This window comes from Argentina silus, assembly GCF_951799395.1.
Source record: "Argentina silus genome assembly, chromosome: 6".
NCBI classification, from domain to species: domain Eukaryota; kingdom Metazoa; phylum Chordata; class Actinopteri; order Argentiniformes; family Argentinidae; genus Argentina; species Argentina silus.
In genome coordinates this window covers 11,910,195-11,933,039 of record NC_139660.1, presented here as the reverse complement: position 1 = coordinate 11,933,039, position 22,845 = coordinate 11,910,195, and the positions used below count along the sequence as shown (strand labels likewise).

The 22,845-nt window shown below is 43.8% G+C and overlaps 1 protein-coding gene across 6 annotated transcripts in view; it reads left to right on the top strand.

The window, feature by feature from the left end:
- The window catches only part of patj (PATJ crumbs cell polarity complex component), an 89,174-nt gene that overhangs the window by 40,869 nt on the left and 25,460 nt on the right, over window positions 1-22,845 (top strand). For all 6 annotated transcript variants that reach the window (XM_083671694.1, XM_083671693.1, XM_083671695.1 and 3 more), the window contains one exon: window positions 2,535-2,640. In XM_083671694.1, coding sequence (XP_083527820.1) covers window positions 2,535-2,640 — 106 coding nt within the window. The remainder of the gene's footprint in view (window positions 1-2,534; window positions 2,641-22,845) is intronic.

The window sequence follows — 22,845 nt, the reverse complement described above, 5'->3', positions numbered from 1 at the left end:
TATTATTATTATTATTATTATTATTATTATTATACACTCACCAAGGACTTTATTAGGAACACCTGTACACCTTCTCATGGTGGAGGTGGTTTTCTTGGCACACTTTGGGCCCGTTAATACCAATCAATCATCGCTTGAATGCCACAGCCTATTTGAGTATTGTTGCTGACCATGTGCATCCCTTCATGGCCACAATTTACACATCTTCTAATGGCTACTTCCAGCATGATAATGCACCATGTCACAAAGCAAAAGTCGTCTCAAACTGTTTCATGAACATGACAATGAGTTCAGTGTTCTTCAGTGGCCTTCCCAGTCACCGGATCTGAATCCAATAGAACACCTTCGGGATGTGGTAGAACGGGAGATTCACAGCTTGAAATTGCATCTGAAAAATCTGCAGGAATTGCGTGATGTCATCATGGACCAGAATATTTCCAACATCTTGTGGGATCAATGCCACAAATAACTGAGGCTGTTTTGAGAGCAAAGGTGGCCCTACCCAGTATTCATATAGTATTCCTAATAAAGTGCTCAGTGAGTGTTTACTTGGCTCAGAGGTAGCATCAATGTAGCCAGACCTTTTCTGTTGTATGTGGCACTCCATAGAGTTGAATTGACATAAGGGGGTTACATTACAGATTGTGATCATCATATCCTTATAGGGGTTAGGGGTATAGTTGTCTCAAGCATGTTGCCTAAATAGAAATAGTGTTGAAATTGGGAATTTCTCCAATATCTCTCTAATCTCATTCTGGTCATTCCAGTCTCATTCGGTGCAGAGCTATGGAGTAAAACTGTTGTTTCTCCTTTATTTGATAGGATAAATAGAACTGATAGCATGGACTCTAATCTAATCTACGCATGACATGAAACTAGGACTGGGTTTTGAAGAAAAGAGCGAATAGGAAACCTAAATTACATTATACTAAGATTGCTTTAAGAGTTTAATTCAGTAATGCCCTCTTGGTGCACTTAGTTCATATTATGTGTTTCTGACTTTGAGAATAAGTTATGCTCCACACACTTTTAAAGGTAGACTAGGCTCAGCACAAACAACCTTTGCCCTCTCTCTCTCTCTCTCCCTCTCTCCCTCTCTCCTGTCCTGTCCTCGGATACCAGAATCTCATCTCTCGAATGACATTCTGGGGGCGCAGGATGTAAAAAGTGCTGTCAGAAGTTGTAAGCTAGTCCACCCTCCCCCTCTGGGCACGCTATTGTTTACAATTACAATATAATTTGCACACGTTGCACAAAATGAAAATGTAGAGTAAGCCAAAGAAGTTTACAATGCAAGCATTTTGCAGATGAGCAGTGTGCATTCAATTGTATATATTATTTTTTTTATTTGGTTGAAATCCCCAAAAATGCACCGTATCCCATCAGCACTTTTCAATGGATTTACCATCAGACTCTATATTAAAGGGAGTCTGACTTAGTGAGACTACTCCTTGGGAGAGAGGTGGGCACTGTGGTTCACGAAGCATGACTCGACTACAGATACAGTCTGATGAGTTTGCCTGCCTGCCTGCTACTGCAATTAAATCAGAGTGGATATAGAAAAGGAACACATTCCAAAGGGGGATCTCTTTCTCTCTCTCTCTCTCTCACACACACACACACACACACACACACACATCCCCTTTCTCTCCATTCTTTTTTCCCCCTCCACCTGTCCTGTCCTTCCTATTTCTGTCCATATCTGCTCTGACAATGACATTTGAAAGGACAGGGCTACCTCCCCTGGGTGAAGGCTGTGCCTTTCCTCTTGCTAACACAGAGAGTTGCCCCACTAACACTTTATTTTACAGCCCTGGTATGGACTGAACAAATATAGTTAATATAATACAAATATTAATGCTGCTTGTTTCCATAAATCCAAAAGAAACATTACAAAATTAGATGGTCATGTTTAATTTGACCTTGACATATGCAATATCAATAGGGGTGGCAAATAAAGCAGAATTGTTGTCTCTTATGCAGTGGAAATATATCTCTTACTTTAATGTGTGTAATGGTACAGTACAGTACAGTACCTCACCTCGGTGGTGCAGTCATTGGAAAAGAAAAACATCTTAACAACTGTATAACAACCGTATCCAAAGTCAGCCTGACTAGATTGCTGAAAAGAGTTTTTCAATTTCAATAGGAACGTGAAATGAAGTGACATGATGGCTCAGAGCAGCATGGCCCAAGTCCTCCGGAGGGGGAGTTAGCTTTTACCAGTCCAGTTGTTTTAGATCAGTGCAAATGAAGGGCAGGAGTGGAGGAGAGAAGGCCACGTTGGGCCTTTAGGAGGGTGTCAGTGGTGTCCAGCTAATGTCCAGTGTGTGCAGGCTTTTCTCAAGTCCAGCTCTAACACACCTGATCGCAGTAATCATGGCCTAAACCAAGATTTGTTGATTATATGAATGAGTCAGTGATTCAGTGGATAGCCTGCCACACACTGCAGGTCTCCTGCCCAATGTCTCTAAATGGTTGATGTTTTCTAAAAGTATGGTGTGTATGGTGTCTCTGCCCATCTCCCTCTGCAGAAAGCAGCCGTAGGCGGTGTCCCCTTCCCGATGAGACAGCCCCCACCCTACCAGCCCCCCAGCCGGCTGACTGAGGAGCAGGACGAGGAGCTGGAGGAGGTCAAAGGTTAGTCTCTCCTCAAACCACTGACACCTGATGCTCATGCTAACATGGGGTTTCAGTGAAACTTGTCCATAGGACCGACCATCAAAATGCCCTTGGTGTGTGTTGAGTTGTACCTACTGCCCTTCTCTTTCTCTGCTCTGATCTCCGTTCCATTGCTCTGGTGCCTTTTAAGCTCTCGTCTGTGATGACATCTCTCACTGCCAGCAGATAAGGATGAAACGCCATTACGCTTCACCCGTCTATAGATTAGGGTTGGGCGGTGTAACGGTAATACGGTATCCCGCGGGATTCGAAAAAGCCCATGGTATGCTTTTCAATACAGTCATAAAATGTCTGCTCCATTATCTATCAAACTGCCAAATTAAGCAGTGTTTGGCAATTCACAATGTGTAACAGCGCTGCTGCCAGCGTGGCCAGGGATAAAGAATTACAAGTGAAACTTTTAGCGAGCAGCATGTGACCTCTTCCACCTAAGAAAAAAAGACATCACTCGTGCTAATGACTTGGTCCCTAAAAGAAATGCCACTGCTGCTATGGCAGCATTTCGAGTTCCAACCTGATGATAAAGGAGAGCCTGCAGATTTGGACTGGGTTATTTGCAGAGATTTGCATGAAAAAGATGCCAGAAATGGGAACACAAATGGGGTCAAGTTTCAAGTGCTGCTGTCGGGTTCAAACAGGTATTCGCTGACATGACGCCATACATGTCGTTAACCGTCCATTTTGCCACACCAGACTGAAAACTGCAGTCAAAATCCCTACAGACTAACTTTTTTCCAGAAAACCACACGGTGGACAACATTGATGCACTCGGCGCGGCACTTGGATGCGAATAAACGACATAACGACATATAACGACAATGCTGCTAACATTGCACCCGCCATCAGGGCCCTGAATTGGCGATGGCTCAACTGTTTTGGCCAGAACCTCAATCTGGCGTGACAAATACAGTGCAGGAACACTGGAGAAGGCGACGGACAGACCGGCCCTTGGAGTCTGCCATGCAATTTCTCTCAGCTGGCCCCGAAAGAGAGCTCAAATAGAAGCAAGTGGAATTAGGACTCCCAGAGCATAGTCTCATAACGGTAACTCAATCAATATTGTATAGACAAATTATAGCCTATAGGCTATATGACACAGGACATGAGACAAGTTATATTTTTACGAATGCAGTGGGAGATGCTTCTAATTAAGCTATCATATTATGCTATCCATCAGTTTAGTTTGTCAAGCTGTGATCGGGATGTAAAGTTTAAATAATTGTGGCTAAATGTCATACGGTATAGCAGTCAACCCATAAGTAACACAACGTTATTTTTTTCGGTAATACCGTATACCCCGGTAAAATTTAAGGATGGTATAAAGGTATGAAAAAATGTATACCGCCCAACCCTACTTTAGATGCTTCCTCCATGGAAAACAACCAAGTATGTTCAATAGGCCTTTATTACGAGTGTGATGAGGTTTGGGGAATGGATTGTTAGTCAAGGCTGTAATAAGGAAGGAGTATTACTGTTGGCGATACTTTTAGGGGTGTGCGTGTGTGTGTGTGTGTGTTTGTTTTCTCATCTCTGCATTTCGTTGTCTAGCCCAGAGAATGATAGGATCACTCAGACTGATAAGGGCCCTTGCATTAGCAGTGGCTAACTTACTTAAGCCAACCAACACACACACACACACACATTCATCCACTTCTTCTGTTAGGATCAATCAGACATAAGTGCCTCTATTCCCCTGACCAGGGCTGATCTAGGATATGAATGATGTATCCACTGACAGCACGACCACAGAATACTGATGGGAGTCATCTTGAAAATTAAGAATTACTGTACAGTAAATGTTTAACTGTATTACCATACTGTACATGGAGGGGCTCTAAATGAGGACTGGGATATGACACAACCATAAGGAAAGAGAATGACTTTCCTCAGCTCTACATTAACATTCAACAACTGTGCAATAGTGAAGCCAGATGCCATGATCTTGCGTTCGCTGTGCTGTGAAGAGAAGTCTAGAGATTGACACAGACAACTGTGTAATGATGTAATACTGCGTAGTCTGTGTCCACCTGTGTCTGTTGGCACATGCTATTGGTTTTCATCTAGACCCAGTGCTTATGAACATGTATTTCTCCAAGAGTTTCTCCGTGCTAAGAAAAACTGTCTGGGCTAGGTACCGTACAGTACATCTAATTGCAACTAGGTACTGTTTATTTTAAGTCACTCAGATGATATAGTCTAATAACGATTAAAATTACTCCCCAATCTTGAGACCCAAGAAACACACAATCCACTAGCACCCTATTCTCCCCTCCCTAGTGTTTCCATGGTGCACGGGCAGGCTTAATGCTGGCACGTAGACAGTTGGCCTGAATTGTTCTGTGCAGTGTTACAGTGAATGAATGTCACCATCTGCCAAGCTTTTGGGGGAGTGAAATGCTGCAGAGAGAAGGGGGGAGGTAGGAGGAGGAGAGGAGACAGAAGGGAGAGGAGAGGGGAGGAGGGAAGGAGTGGAGGCAAGGGAGGAGGAGTAGTGAGGGTAGTGGACAGCAAGAGAAGGAAAGAGAAGTGGCAAGAAGGCAGGAGAGGAGAGGAAGAGGGGAAGGGAGGGGAGGGGAGAGGATCAGAGACCAAAGGGGAGGGGAGGGGAGGGCCAGCCAGGCCATGTATTGTGTGTCAGTCAGTGCTGGCTGGAGGCCCTTGTGGAGCATCTCTCCCAGGCCCTGGCAGGGCAGCCGTCAGTCCTGATGAATAATTAAGGAGGTGCGAGCGCGCGTCGACAAACACACAGACAAGAGCTGGATCTTTTATGACAACAATTTCAGTCTTCTTCGGCCCTCCGTACATGTCCATCAACCTCACTTGCACAGAAAATAACACACATTCGCAGGTAGCCTCATACACAGAAACGGTAGCGGGTGTGAAGCAGCTAGTGGGAGCTGTGTGGAGCTGTATCCCTCTGTCCCCCCTGTCTCGTCTAGCACCCTGGCAACTGGCAGATAGAAAGCAGTGTGTGTGTGTGTGTGTGTGTTTGTGTGTGTGTGTGTGTGTGTGTGTGTGTGTGTGTGTGTGTCGCTGTGTCCAGTCTCTGACAACAAGAGGAGCTGAGTGTTTATCCATGTTCCTGTGTGTGTCTGACAATGTGCTGACATACTGTAGTTACATTTTTGGAGGCTGAAGACAAGATTTCAATGCATCACCACAACACTGCCATTTCTACTGATTACCTGGCTAAAGCACTCTGATTGTGCCTGCATGCGTGTGTGTGCGCGCGCGCAATGTTGGTATCAGATAATGTGTGAACCTCAGTTACATAAGTACAGTATAACAGAGAGGTATGTACTGTAGGTGAATGGCTTGCTTCATATTGATTATTTTTTAATCATTGTGTGATTTATAATTGTGACGGCTGTAGGGGCTGTATGGATTTGTGTGTGTGTGTAAGAGCTAGGACAGCACTTCCAGGGTAACTTTTCAGTATAGCTACAGCCAGCTCGTACGTGGCCTCCTCCTGAATCTGGTGTACACACCACTCTGTATGCAAGTGTTAAGTGTTTTCTTGGCCAAATTGTCACTGTGACAGTGTGCATTGAGGACTAAAGTGGGCACCTGCCTGCTACCCCACAATCAGTGTCACACTGGTTTTCAAACCCATCCCCTAGCCTGTCTGTCTGTCTGCTTTCACTCCCTACACCATTACAGACATGGCTGTAAATTACTATTTACTGAAGCCACTCTGCTGTTGTTTATTTGTCTGTTTTTCTAAAGGGATAAATGTTGTAGACAGGTTTGTTATTACGGAAGTAGTTATTTTGGAAGCGTTGGCCTCCAAATTGGAGAAATTGCTGGTGTTGCCTGAATTTGGTTGGAACGCCCTTGGTGTGAAGTTGTGTAACACATAGATGTGCAATACACAGGGCTGTCTCAGAACAGCATTTACATTTGCCAGGATCACAGGAAACAGCGCTATGTATACACATTATGTTTGTATCCCTGTAGGACCCAGCTTTCTCGTGTGTGATCTCCCGTTTTGCTATGCCCTGGGTAGGAAAGCTACTGTACGTGATTGATTTATATCACAGACTATATCACATCAATAACTGAGTGCTCTGTTGCTGTTTTGGACGTTGCTTATGTTCTAGATAAAATGTTCAATCATACAATGCTACGATCACTGCCTTCATTCCCACACAATAACCACAGTGCATTGCATTTATGGTTCTACCTAGAATCAGAAAGATTTATTTAGCTTGTCCTTGTAGGACAGGGGTTCTTTTGGCCCTCATGCCTGAGTAAATGCCCTCTCAGAATCACTGAAATGGAAGCTAGGCAGTCAAGGATCATGGACAATTCCTTATTCTTAAAGACGTGTATTTGTTATTTGAGAAACAATGCTCCAATGTGAATACCCTTTTCCGGTCGCTGGCATCATGTTAATATCTGAAACCGGCCCCCTTGACAAATAGCTTGTGCACCCCTGCTGTAGGATAACCCTTTGAATAAGCTTTTTGGTGCAGTGTAGAAGCCTCTTTGTCGAAAGGCTTTTACTATATGTTGATTCAAAGGGTCCTTCTAGCCCTTTCTAGCTGTGTGGTTGCAACACACTTTGGGGGTCAGGGTTAGGGTTAGGGTTGTAGTGTTGGGATGAATTAATAGCCTGATGGTGTTGAATTGTAGGCACATCTTTCTGCATGTCCGCTATCGAAGAACAATACAGTCAGTATTGAGCCACTCTTGGGAGGACATTGGCAAATCATTAAATCAACAAAGTGTTTCTTATACACTTTTCAGAAGACAAGACTAAACCATTAAAGCTGTATTTTTTTTTTTGTGGCTGTATTTGTACGTTTGTATTAATTTAGTTTTTACCCGAGCACTGATGCATGGCGCCCAAAGTCTTACTCAATCTTATTTTGCTCACCCTTAATTAGTGACAAATAACTACCCCGGCCGCAATCCAACGAGAAATAGAGTTGTAGGGGTTTGGAGCAATACTGTGATCTCTCTTATTGTGATTTGGACTTGGAACAAGGTTTGTTCCATAAGGATTCAGTTGATAATTTGTCTATCCCTCTCTCTGTCTCTCTCACTCATTCTGTTTTTCCACTTCCCGCTTTTCTCGATCTGCTTGTCTTCCTCTTTCCCTCATCTCCCTCTTTCTGCCTTGCTCTTCATTTTTCTCTCCTCTCCCTCCCTCCCTCCTTTCTTTCTCTCCTCTGTCTGTTTGTTATTCCCTATTGTAGCCTCATCTCTCCTCCTCATTCTCTTTCAATTCTCTCTCTCTGCTCCCTGTCTGTCACTTTTCCTCATTTTGACTTCTACCCTCCCCTCTCACTCCTTGATAGCTTGGTTCTTCTACCTCTCCCCTCCTCCCCTACACCCTCAACCTCTCCTGTTCTCAAAAGACCCCCCCTCCCCTCCCCTCCCTCCTTCCCTCTGGTGTTGATTGGTGGTTGAGAGTGCAGTTTAATGGACTGTTGTGCAGTAGACAGCTGAATATCAGTATTCATCTGGCCGACCTGGCCCATTGCCTGACAGCTGTGTGTCCTTCTATCTAAGACCCAGATGACTAAGCTCAGCGTTTAACTCACAGCAACCACATTTATGGAAGGAGACAATTGAGGCAGAGCTCATTGAGGCATGCAGTGTTCTATTCTTACAGGCAATCAGAGATGCAGGCTATTAATTTTTGTTCATTAAGAATACCCAATATGCTATTACGATCCTCTCAAGTTACAATGAATCTTGAGGAGTTTACTCTGGTTAAAGAGTTTACTGGGAGAGAAACTGTGAGAGGCCTGTTGGGAACAATGGCAAAGGAATTGAGGACAGTGAAGGCGTGATATCCTCAGGACGTCCACCAGGCCTGCTCATTCAACTGTAAATAGGTGTTCCAGGCTGAGAGGGGGGGGGCATTGATCACCATTCACAATGGAAGATCAGACGATCACTCTCTTTGTATCAGCCACATTTAAACACATTTAAATCACATGGCTGGCGCCACCAAATCCGTCTACACTTTCAGGTTGTAACAAGGGGTTATATACTGTACTGTATCAGACTTAGCAACTGCAAAACAGAAACAAGCACTATTCAATTGAACTGAAACATCAATCTGTTAGCTCTCTCTCCGGTAACCCTCTTGTGAGAGGGGGTAATTGTTAGCCCTATTAGCCTTATTATTAGGCTAAATTAAGGGATAAGGAAGTTGGCTAGCACTAAAAAGAACAGGCAGGATTTAATATTGTGCATTTCTCTCTTTGCAGGGCGTATTGGCTGACTGTTGTGTCTGTTGGCGACTGACTGAGTCTGAGTGTGGGGCCAGGGATGTAACCGATAGGCCGTACATGAGACAGTGGGAGGTCATCCTGGCGTTACCTCTGTATGGTTGTTGTCTCTGCACGTGGCTGGCTTTCTACCTCCAATGCCCTGAGGGCGTACAGCAGGGTGAAGGCTTGAATTTACCTCCCTGTTTTTGGGCTCTATGATTGCCTCAGGGAAGGACTAGCGATTCCCTTGCGGTATATTTCTTGCTGGCTTTGGGGTTTCAATACTATCTACTGGATGCTTTATGAGGCTTTTTTCTCTGTCTACTGTAATTGCTCATCTTGCTTTGATAGATATGGGCTTCCTTCAGTGGGTTTATTTCTCTAAGTGCCATGGTTTTCTCTACCGTTGGTTGCACAGCGGTGAGCACAACTCGGAACACCATTTCAATCGATTTTTAAAAAATTAATATTTTAGGTGTATTCTTTCCTTGGCTGCAATGACTTATGGTATAACTTACTTGACATGAAAAAGTCGAAGTGAGTTTCTTTATCTATCGAACTGTGGCTAAGCTGGTCTGGTTGACGAGTGCACCCTGATATCCCCTTGTCGAATGATCTACGAAATACAACGATCTCCAACATTCAGGCATGTTCACATGGGCGTAGTCAACGAACACATGTTTGAGCTAGATTGATTCACATTAATTAATTAAATAATTAAATAATTAAATAATAAGAAATGAATGAGAATGACCACAACTAATAAGGTGAAATCCAACAATATTAACCATGTGAACAAGTCTTTTCTCCCCCTCCTCAAAACCTGAAGGTGAAAGGTCATGCTTGCATCGGTGTCATGACTTCTGAGATGGTGCTCTACTCACTTCTCCCTTCTACAACATTGGGCTCTGTGTCCATGTACTCACAATTTAAAATTGTGTCAATTTGTGCAATAAATTATACCCATACCAAATGCAGTGCTTTTTGTTTCAGAACCTCTTTGTGTAGATGGCAGTCCAAAGCCTTGTTATCTAAAGCAATTTATGTTGATCCTTGACAAACCATGGTACAATACAGTCAACTCCCAGCAACAAGCCAGCAAACGTGGGCGAACTTGAGACATGGTAGACTTGAAGTGTTTCAAAGTTTACCTTTGATGCATAAAGTAATTTTGTAACACTTTATAATAACTTCAATTTATTAGCTATTTGTAGATCATTTACAATGCATGTTAATGATTTGTTAATGTTTGCAGTAGATGTTAGTATGCTATTAGTAAATAGTTAAAGCATAATGATAATATTCATTAGATCATTTATAAGGCATTTGTTAATGATTTTCAAATTCATTCGACACATATCACCACAAAACTTGCTAAATTATGTCTGAAACGCCCCCTGAGCAATAGCGCCACACCACTAACACGCAAAATCCTCAAAATCTCAAATATGTGCTTGATGTTTCAGTACAGTTAAAACTATAATTTAAATAGCATGACTTAGTCCTTGCATCCAGAGCTCTGTCTATACAGTTGAGAGTGGTCACATGTCCCCTGGTTTCACATGACCACACATCCAAGCTTCATTCTTATTCTTCCATGAAAGTCTGGTGGACATTCATTATGAAAGTCTGGTGGACATTCATTATGACAGTCTGGTGGACATTCATTATGACATTCTGTTTTAATGGAGCTCCACAATTGATTGGCTCTGTGGCTCTGTACAGTTGACGTTTCAAGAACACCCCCCTTGGCATCACCAAACTTGAACATACCATGTGTACTGTGAAGCTTTGTCAGAGTTGGTAGGTGAAATTAAATCACAATATTTTATAGGAAGAATTTAGCAAGAAGAAGTTTTGCAAGACACATGGAAGATAGGCACCCATCCCCATTTGGGGGTCGCCCTACTCTATACAGAATATTTGATTGGTGGCAAAGTGACACTACTCTCCACTCTATTTTAACAAAAGATGACTACAAAGTTGTCCAGGCTTTCAAACAAAGTGAGAGGTATTCCTGGAAATGGAGCTCTACCTCTCAACATTATACCAAAACAAGTGGTGAGCCAGCCTTTTGGCTGAAAAAACTTATTAAGGATTGCACCTAGTCTATGAACCAGTCTTTGAACCAGGGCTCTGAAGAGCTTTCATTTTTAGTGTGCCGCTCGATAGAGCTTTCAAATACATTTTATTCAGAGGGCCTGACACGCTTCACTCTCTCTGAGCTTGTGTATGCAGGTTGACATTTGAGTGGCAGTCGTATCATGAATGTGATTTTCCACTAGCAGGGAGTCTATTCAGAAGGGGAGAGAGGAGTGAGAAAGGAGGAGAAAGCGATGGAGTGACAGGACACAGTCACAGAAGAATGCTGTACAGTAGCTGCCTGTCAATGTCTGTATGACTCTTTCCTCCAGAGTCATTCTCATGCAAGCTTACTGTCACTCAAGTGGACCAGGTTGAATACTATGATAAATCCTTATACAGTACTGTACTCTACCATACAAAATGTTTCATGAAAACATGCTTTTTTTTTTTCTTTTTTTTTTTTAATATAAATCTAGATGTATGTTTTCATTGCATTTTGTTTTTGTGTGGCCACATGAGCCTAGCAGACATTTCGTAGTGCATTCAACCTGACACGACTCTGATCTGCTTGTACTCTACTTTCTATTCTGTTGGTGCAGTGGATGGAGAATGGAGCACCTTGTTCAAGAGAGATGATTGTCCATTATGTAGTAGTGATGATGGGTACGGTTGTTGGTTAGCGTTGTTCCCTGCCATCGTCTTCCTGAAGCTTGATGTACTGATGATGCCCTAGAGCCAGAAAACACACACTCACACTTTGTTGTGTTGTGGATGCAAATGTAGGGTCTACTGTGTTGGGGATGGACACAGGTAGGCAGAGGTACAGTTCAGTATTAGCCAGTGGGTGGGGGTTGGTTGTCTTGGTGATGCCCTTGGTGGACGTGCGTGTGAATGTGTCTGTTTCCAAGCAGAATGGTCGTCCTGCTGATGCCCTGGCTGAACAGGCGGGCTGGCTAATCCATCAGTGTGGCCGCAGGCTGGCAGGGCGCCGCAGCTTGTTTATCTGTGCCCCAGGCCCTGGCATTTCACTGTGATCAGTGCCAGCCTCCCCTCCTAATGCTAGAATGATAGCCAGCATTACCCAAGTCATTCATATACCCACTGCTAGACACACACACACACACACACACACACACACACCCCTCTCAAAATACATACACAACACAACAACTCTCGTAAAATACCCCTCATCACATTCATTCACGCAAAACACACCCAACCTCTTTACACCGTGCTTTTACTGCAGTAAGCTTCTCACTCCTGATTCTTCTTTGTTTGCACCCCTGTACACACACATTCAGACTCATGCGTGCACACACACACACACACACACACACACAGTAATGCAGTACCCTACACAAACACACATCCTCAAGCAGACACACGCACAAATTCCACTCCTTCTCAGTCAGCTCACATAACTGAGGAATTGCTCTGATTTGGGCGTTTTTGTCGTTTTCTCTGGAACTTTCTCCAGTGGTGAAGATATTTAGTTGTGTGGCAGACTGCAGTAAGCTGCAGTACCTCCTCTTGCTATGTCTCCCATCTGAGCCTTGTGAATAAATAGGGACACAACAATCAGGTCAAGGCCACTGTGAAGAGAATCCTTCTACCACCGGCTCGGTTTAGAATAGCAATGCATTGATGTGATCCATCTTCCTTCTGTCACTCTGAAACAAACACACACACGTGCTTGTGCAGGCACACACACACACACACACACACACACACACACACACACACACATATATACCTAATTCTTCTCTCTCTCTGCATGCATAATAACAGCCTAATAAGAGTAGCATATACTCCAACATTTTCCTAAACATTTAGTTTAGGTCAAAATATTTATCTTTAAAGTTTGATGGAGATTGCAAAGAAAAACACAAATGCAACGTTATCTCGAACATTTCTATGCCCTCTCAAAAGCTGAAGAGTCGAAGTTCATTCCAAACTTTTATAATCCCTATTACTGTCAGGGATGAAAAGAAGTCAGTCTATCAAATTGCCCACAGATGTTCACTAGATACTATAAGATTTGATTAGCCAACCCACATCGTCTTCTCATTCTCCTCTGCTGCTCTGCTACTGTCAAAGGTTGCCTTTTTTAATCCCCTTGTACCATACTGTATATTGAAGTGACCATGTCATTATAAGATATGAATGCATATTAGATGTTTTTTTTCTGGTGATTTTCCATTCCTAATGTTTATTGTTTAGGCAATTTTGTAGGCTTGTACAAGTGGAGGCCATCTACAAGTGGATCACCTTATGATGGGAAATCTTAAACCATGCTTCTTCAAAATAAGAAGTTACAGTACTACGTTCCATTTCACAACCGGGTATTTCAACCTAGATATCAGGCACCTCTGTCAAACCCAGAGCAGAAACCATAGATGTGTGCACACAGATATGGAGAAAGAGATAATGGAACCAATTTCAGGTTCGAGAATAGAAAGAGTAATGCGCAAATAATTTTTGCCCAGAGGCAAGAGCTCTGATTCAAGGCATGTCATGAACCGTGAAAGACTTTAATATGGACTGAGATTAAAGATGTTCATTTCTTTTAAAATCCCTTTGTTTCTCTCTCCCTTCCCCATCCCCTCTTTTTTATCACTCTTCCCTCCTACCTGCAAGCCTAGGGAGGCAACTGACTGGTTCAGTATTCAGTACAATATCTTCAGTGATTATCAAAGCCTTGGCCCAAGCAGGTCTGCTTCCCTCCCTCACCCTCTCTATGCAATCCTCCATGGACTCCTCCTCGTCTGATGCAAAAAAGGAGCCAGCCGAGAAACCTCTCAAGAGGGACCAGAAGAGTGGAAGCTCTGGTGGCTAATTTTAGGCTGTGCTGTGCTAATTGATGTCCTGCAGGCTGGCTTATAGGCACTGTAGGGCCCTGAATATTCCTGGTCAGAAAAAAACTCTGGTGTGTAGGGGTGAAGGTGTGTGTGTGTGTGTGTGTGTGTGTGTCTTGGGGCTCTATTTCAGTGCTCGCTGTGAGACCGGTAAATTGCCATCCTTGGCGTTGTGATATGAAATGACTACAGCGCCAACTTTTACAAGCTGAAATTGCCAACACACTTGTGTTTGACAATACCGTTGTTTTGCAGCACGATGAAAATAGAGCCCTTGGTCTTCACCATCACTCAGAGGGAACACTGGCTGTTCCCTCTGATATCTGTGTCTGATGTTTCCTCTCATGTCTAAACACAGCCTCTTGCACAGTGTCTGTTTCGCTCTCTCTGTATCTGTCTCTCTCTTTCTCACTCTCTCTCTCCCTCTTGTGCCTCTCTCTCCCTCTGAAAAGAAAACACACACACACACACACACACACACACACACACTCTCATACGCACACACAAACCAAACAAACCAGCCACTGGGGACTTCAGCCACTGCGTCTCTTTCCCCCCATGCACCATCTGCAGTGGCATTAAATAGCCTTGATCAACTCTCAGAGGATGCTATTTAGTCTGCTCTCCCCTCTTCGGCCCCTCTCCCTTTTGTTTGTTTGTTCCTTACTGAGGAAAAAGATTTGCATTTGCAATCTAATTTCCAAAGATGACAAATAACAGCCTTTGTATAAAGTGCTGCTACTCTGCTGAAAGTTGTACTGGCCCTTAAATCTGTCGATTCCAATGATTTTCATAATGCGATGATATCATCTCTTCTCAGTTTGTTTAATCATACTCCTTTCTCTGAAATCTCTTTTTGTTGACCTTATCTTAATTATCTTTTGGTTGAACCTTTGTCTTTTGTCTGCTTTAAAGCAATATTCCTTCAGAAGTCTCCCAGACGTCTTCCCAACAAAAACAGATGCTTTAGAAATCATATTTAGGATTCTTTAGCCTTTCATCCGATGTGCTCTCTATCTATCAAGCTGATGACATGATACCTATTTTTCAATAATTTGCAACATGTTAGTTGCCTTAGTTTGCAATGTCGAAAGGACAGCCAGGAAATCTATTTGTGTAATGTAAAAGGTTTTATGAGTGGTGAACATCAGCTCCCAATGCTCTTGCAGCCTTTCAGATATCCTCAAATAACTGATATCATTATCCCCAATATGCGTTCCCTGAAAGGCTCGATGCTCTGTGGTGATATCGTTCAAGTGATTTGCATCTAATTCAATTGTCACTCCAAGAGAGCTTGATTCTTATAGCCACTGTTTACAATTGTGTAGCAATATTATATTGATATGGGAATTTCTGATGACTGGACCCTCACAAATTGGAATTGATTTGAGTACCCTTGCCCTAAAGGCACGGATGAATATGAGATGAATGATTGCCAACAACGTCATGCCAGAACTCATTCAGAGACTGAATGCTAAACCTTTGACTCTCTCAACCTTTCAACCTTTGAATCACACCACCGCCCAGAGGCAATTTACAGTTTGCCACAGTTTGAATCCTTTCAGCTTCACAGGCCACTGAGGCCAGTATAGAATGCCTTCCCCCTTCACTTTGAAGACCAGCAACATTTCTATACCTACGCTTGACTCTCCTAAATAGATGCTGCATTGCGTGTGACTGCTATGTATTCACGCCAGAAGGAGCTTGAATCAACCTGTCTGGCTGTGGATTGGTGATTCTGAATTGCTGTTATACAGAATGATTTGCTAATTTAAGTGTGGAGACGATGCACCGCAAGCTCAAAGCTTCCGAATTGACTTTGGTTTGGAATATATTTTCTCCGAAAGGAGTTTGTACAAATATGTTGCCAAGAGCGGTTTGGGGCACTTTGGCCTGTCTGAATGTGTCTTTTATAAACAGCTCTTTGATTGAAAGTGTGGTGATGCTGCCTAGAGTCTGTGTGTGTGAGAGAGAGAAAGGCTTTGGGCTTATTTGATTTGTGAGTCATATTTGGGGAGTTGTTTTTTTCTGTAATGGTTGTCGTAGAAATTCTCCACTGTAGTATTTCAGCAAAGGTGAGATTCAAGAGTCAAGGGTCTTGTTAAGCCACAATTTAAGTCCTTTATTATCCTTGCAAGCAGAGAGACACACCAGACAGAATTCAGTGAAATCTCTAAAGCAGCAAAGCCACTTTCCTTCCTTATAGAGAGGACAAATATAGGGATGTTGAGCGTTGGAACATAACGTGTCAATAACAGGTGACATGAGTACTGTTTTCTCCCACAGTCTATTTCCAACCTTCAAACCCTGTTTTGCCCAGTAACAGTGTCAGTACATTTCCACAACCTGCCTTACCATAAGGGCAAGGCCTAATACATGGTTATAAGCAATACAGCAGTATTCTGTCTAAAACATTTCTTTCAATAATATTTCTATCACGTTTTAGCCGGTGGGTCCTGTTTGACAATGAGTGAATGGCATTGTGTATGTGTGCTTGTGTTTTTGGTGTGTGTGTGTGTGTGTGTGTGTGTGTGTGTGTGTGTGTGTGTGTGTGTGTGTGTGTGTGTGTGTGTGTGTGTGTGTGTGTGTGTGTGTGTGTGTGTGTGTGTGTGTCCTTTTCTAAACTTTGTATATGTGTGTGTCTATAACCACCAAGTTGCGTGTGCGTGTGTGTGTGTATGTCTGCGTCTGGAGGGGTGTGTCTTCTTGCCCCATCTGCAGCCCCTGGGCCACCAGTGTGTTTTCTTAGGGGCTGAGTAAGGCGGGAGGACAGCCAAACAGAGCTGTGACTGATCTGATCAATAAGCCATCATAATGGAGCAGCCTCTCCCACCCCCACCCACGGGTCCGCACCCCACAGCTAACACACACTGCAGCCTATTGCCTTTGATCAATCGTGCTCTTGATTAAGGATGTGTGTTTGTGTGTGTGTGTGTGTTACATGGTGCTCTTCACACACGTCTCCTCTTCTGTCAACACATCCCTAGCCGGAACGCTGTTGCAGATCTGGCTCAATCACCACTTTACCCTGTCATCTCGATCTACCTCCTACCCGCCCCCTCTCTGCTTCAGCAACACTCCCCTCCCCCCTTGAGGGGTACATAAGTCGCTAGGGCAAAATTATTTTTGACAGAGAGTTACGTAGAAAAGATAAGACTAGTATTTTCCATCTAGTGCCGTGGCTGGGTGTGTGTGTCACAGTATGCAAGTGTAAAATGGGGAGAGGGAGGGGGAGTGAGAGAGAGAGAGATGGTGAAGCGTGTAAGAGAGCTTGCTCTCTGGCTGCAATGTACCTAGCAGCAGCGGGCTCGCATGCAGACACACTCTTCCTCTCCTCTCTCTATTCTTTCCTCTGTTCTCTCCTTCTTTGTACATCGTACTGTAATCCCAGCATGCTCGCTGAGCCTCACTCAAGGCAGCGCTGCAGTCCAGCACCAAAAGGCTAAGAAGTAACACACATACTCACACACACGCACGCACGAATGCACATGCGCGCATGGGGACTTTAAGCTCAGGACTGTCGGGAGAGTGAAGCATGGACCATGTTGCCAGGTCAGTGTGTTCTTTTCTGCTTGCTTGATGCTATTGGGCTTTCTAGTTTCTGCAGACAGAGAAGGCGTGTGTGTGTGCGTGTGTGTGTGTGTGTGTGTGTGTGTGTGTGTGTGTGTGTGTGTGTGGGTCCACCACAGACAGTGTTCTAACTATGTCACCCATCAAACACTCAGCAAAAGGCTCACCCATGCCCTTGGAGAGGGTATATCTTCCCCCCCCCCCTGTCTGTTACAATGTTGCAACCTCTCTCTCTCGTTCCTTTTCATACTGCTGTACTGCATGTGTCCTCTCTGTGTCTCTGGCTCTGTCGCTCTGCATTATTAGAACCAATATTTTATTTAGACCTGTGTAGAAACAGGTGGGAGTTGAGAGACTCCCTCAGACAAACATTATCCGCACTGCTGGGTTTCACCCTAGCTAAACCAAGCAGTTATTAACAAACATTACTGTGTGTGTGTGTGTGTGTGTGTGTGTGTGCGCGCACCTGATAGACAGCGGAGAGTTTAATCTTGTCTGAAATTGATTCTAACCACAAAGTCAGTGAAGAGGCAGCTGCTTGTGAATTCTTCCAATTGCAGGTGAGGTGAAGGGGATGACATTGAGCTTCATTCTGAGAGTATGCTAAAAGGTAGTGTGTGTGTGTGTGTGTGTGTGTTTGTGCGTGTGTGCTTTTGTCTGCCTGTCCATGAGTGTGTTTGTGCCTGTATGTGTGTGTGCCAGCCTCTCCATGTTCCTGTGTGTATGTACAGTACCCCTGTCCTTGTACAGGACCCTCACACCTGTGCGGCAATTAAATCAACATCATCTGATGTGGGTATTTATGCGGTACGTGATTAGATCGGTGTGTTGTTGATCACTAGCGTAGATTGACTTGGCTTTCTCCGCTGTTGACGCTGCAGTAGTCGTTTGTCTTGTGCCGTCTGTCTGCCTTACCAGAGACACTGAACCACTGGCCTGTACAGTCTTATCTATGGTCTCTCTGTTGCTCTGCACCGTTATTACAACCAAAAAACAACATTAGTTTGGACAGTCCTCAAAATTGTTCTTTATTCATTCATTCATTAAACATTTGATTGAATACATAAAGAAAGTTGCTCTTTATTATACTATGTTAACTATGTTGTGCTTCTTGGCTACTCTTAACAACATTGTTTTAATGGCTTTCTGGTCTTCAGACAGAGAAGGTGTGTGTGCCTGTGTGTGTGAGTGTGTTTGAGAGTTTGGGAGTTTGGGGATTATGACATTGAGTACAGATGCAGTATCACAAAATTGGTTGGAATTTGGAGGTTGGAAGAACCATTCCCTGTGTTTTAAAGCAGTACTGCATGAGAAGAGGTGGGCAGCAGAAAACCATGATTGTGATAGAGGAGGATGCAGTCACCTTGATCGGGAAAGGCAACGCTTTGGCGGACCGCTACGCAGAAATGGTCAGAAATCGGAACATCTCCGATTATATTAGGATCCCCTTCAGCTGACGCTGTCGTAGGGTCAGTTTACCTTGGAAGTCAGTGGAATGAAGCCTGTGAAACACTAGAAAAATATTTTCTGCCTAGAACCAAAAAGGGCTATTTACCTCATCACTGTAGAATCCCCTTTTTGGTGAACCCTCTGACGTTGGGGTTTTACATGACACCAAAGGGTTATTCTACAGGGACAAGACAAAGCACCCTTTTTGGTTCTAGATAAAGTATAACCTAATGTTGGTAGGACAAACTACTTGGTCAGAACTGTTCAGTTATTTGGTCTACATGAAGAGCAAGGGTTCAGGGCAAAGGCAAGGGTTACAATTAAGGTTAGTGGTTGACATAGGGTATGAAATGTGGTATTTTACATTTCGAGTATGTTTTACTTGTGTATTTTACATCATGGCCATATAGTGGCAATATGTGAAATAGATTGAGTTTTGCATTGCGGAAACTACAACTACAGAGCCAGGTGTACAGTCTGAGTAAATCCTCATGCTGTTATGCTTTTAATGAGGTTCTGTTATATGCTGCTCTACTATAATGTTATCCTAATGTAGCATTCAGTAGGAGAACCTGGTAGCCTATTCCTAATGAGACTCCTAGCTAGCCTTCCTGTAACTATACTGTAGCATTAGCCAGTGTGGTGTCTTTATGGGCTTTTTCCTGGTAGCAGGCAGCAAATGAAATCCTGATTCCTGTTCTTCACTGCTGTAACTAGGCCCATGGTGTGTGTGTGTGTGTGTGTGTGTGTGTGTGTGTGTGTGTGTGTGTGTGTGTGTGTGTGTGTGTGTGTGTGTGTGTGTGTGTGTGTGTGTGTGTGTGTGTGTGTGTGTGTGTGTGTGTGTGTGTGTGTGTGTGTGTGTGTGGGGCTCATGAATCATATGTATGTGAGTGAGCTCTAAGTGCCGTACTGCTGAGGGACCCTTAGAACAGGTTTAAACAGGAGTTGCTGCAGCACTGTGTAGAGGGACTACTATCCACACACAAACACACGTACACTAGTCTGCGTGTCGTTGGTGTGTGAAATATCACGGGCAGACAGGTGTGTGTGGGCTTATGTGTGTTTCTGAGGGTGTAGCCATGATGCTCACTAAAACTAATTTCCCCATTACCTTGCAGCTAGAGAGAACTGTCGATCAGATTATCCTGATGATTTGTTGGGATTCAATCACAGTGACAAATATTGAATTAGCCTAAGCTGCACCTGTGTGTCTGTCCTGATTATGGTCCCCAATGTGCCTCCCTATGCAGCACAAAATGGATTCCCTCTTCACTAAACATCATAGGCAATCACTCAACCAGTTGAATCGTGTTGACGGGCCCTTCAAGTGAATAATCCAAATACTGATGGTTATTTGAACAGAGAAATGCTAATATTAATCTACAAGCAGTGTTTGTGTGACTTGGTTGTTGTTGTCCCTCAGCGTTTCTATCATGGATGAGGCCTTTCCAACAGTCACCTTGAATGATCTTGTGTATGAATTTCAGTGTGATTATTATGTGATTTCCTCAAAGTGTGTGTGCGTGTGGGGGGGTAGGGTGGGGGGTAGCTTAATGAGTGTGGCCGATTATAGGCATGAATCACCTTGTTCTCACCTTCTGTGTGATATTGCATTTGCTGGCCCAGTTAGAGAAGTGTGTGTGTGTGTGTGTGTGTGTGTGTCTGTGTGTATGTATTGCTAACCCATTGCTGTGACAGTGACGGAGCTGTAAGGGGACTGCTAGCTATGGCCATGTGTTTAAGGTGCAGGGCACATGTGGTGCTTTAGAACTAGGGATGCTCCAGGTGTCACAGGGAGGAGGAAAGGAGATGAAGGAAGACAGAGAGAAGGGGGAGTGGGACATAAAGAGGGGGAGAAAGGGGTACAGAGTGAGAGAGAGGGACAAAGAGAGGGAGAGCTGGGCCTTTTCTCAATTGTTAGTAACACTATTCCTCGCTCCCTCCTGAGAACGTCACAGGGAAAGGAGGAGAAGTTCTGATGAGAGTGAACGTGGACATGAGGGTGAGAGGAAACAAGCTTGGAAGAAATGAGATGTTTCTCAGTCGCTTCTCTTCCGCATGGAAAGGCGCCTTTTCAAATGACCAATTCAAATAAATGCTTTGCATCTGCACTGAAATATGAACACACTAATGTCTATAATGACCATCGTCCACTAATATGTTCCTCTTACTGAATGATTATATGAAAGATTATACAATAGCCCAGCTGATATGAAAGCCTATAAACGATAGCCTATATTTAACTGCAAATAATTAGTGTATAATGTATTTCACTATGCGATTTGTTGATCTTGAATCTTGGCGTGGGTTTCATACGTAGGCAGAATGCTTGTAGGCGAGGACAGGGAGTAATCCACCTGCTGGACAATTAATACCCTCTTAAGTATGGCCACCACTCATTGGTTTACGGGTCACGGAGAGATTGAAGATGGAGAAATCGAGGGGATTTTCTGACAAATGAGAAGGCTCATGTCCTGAATCTTGATGCCACCTTTACTCCATATAACCCACTCCTCTTAAAGGGATATTTCACCCAAATGACAGATTTACTTGACTTACTCATGGATACCTAGAAAGAGAGTAATGACATAGATAGTCAGCAACTCAAGGGATTTGAGTTTGTATAAGTACTGTAAATGCTCAAATCAAAAGGATTGTTTGCACACATAGTAGCTAGAGATATTGTGTGTGTGTGTAAACAGGGCAGAATTAATGGAGGCATCAGTGTGTGACAGCATCAACACACCAGAGCTGAGCCACTGCTTCTCCATGTGAATTCCACCCCCCCACTACTGTCACAAATGACACTCTTTTACCACCTGTGTGTGTGTGTGTGTGTGTGTGTGTGTGTGTGTGTGTGTGTGTGTGTGTGAGTGAGTGAGTTTGCGTGTTTGTGTGAGTGAGTTTGCGTTTGCGTGTGTGTGTGCATTTATGCGTGTATGATAGACAATGTCAGAGAAAAAAAGTGTTAGGCATCTGATTTACTTGTTTTCTTTCATCCTTTTTTTTACTGGCTTTGCTACGTTTATCTCACTCTCTCTCATCCCTTAATCCTGGCCTCCCTTTCAAAGAAGCTTATTTTACCTTAATTGGATTTACCTGGCAGTGTAAAGGATAGAGAAAGAAAATAATCCCTTGTTGAGACTCTTACCTGTACCTTCAGGACACTTTTGTGTGTGTGTGTGTGTGTGTGTGTGTGTGTGTGTGTCCACGAAAATACCGCCAAGAACTGGATCTCAATGTCAGTGTGCCATGTGTGTGAGGGGGATGGGGGGCCTATCTAGGATAAGACAACGGGTCATCAACAACTATGTCTCCTTGCTGTCACCTTGTCTCAGCTGGCTGCCTCCCCCTCCTAGCCACACATTACAACTAGCTGCAGGGTGTGTACAAACACACACACTCTCATTATGTCTCCCTGACTCTCTCTCTCTCTCTCTCCCTCTCACTCACTCACTCACTCAGGCACACACACACAGGCACAAATGCATTCTCACACACACACACACACACACAACCCCTCTGAGGAAAAGGGAGAGCAGTCTAATTAAAACAGCAGCAGCTGTCCTGACGCCCACACAGATGTGTCAGGGTGGAGATGGACTGCCAGTGGTCCTTTGCCATGTACGTACGTACGTGTGTGTGTATGTGAGTGTGTGTTTCACTGAAGGTCATAAAGAGGGAGAGAGGATTTACCATTGATAACATAACTGGGGCTTAAGCTCAACGTTTGTTTGTTTGTGTGTGTGTGTAGGGGGGGGGGGTGTTTGATACCATTCCTCATTCCATTCCTTGCATTACAATGAGTCCATCCTCAGATTTGTACCTCCAGCAGCCTCCCCTGGTAAGTGTGTCTCTGGAGCGAGTGTGTTTCACCCAAGTGGTGTCGTACTAGACAGTGTTAGACGAGTTTCATTATGTGTGGCTGTCACTGATGACCTTAACGTTTGGGCTCCCCCACCTCTATCTCTCTCTTT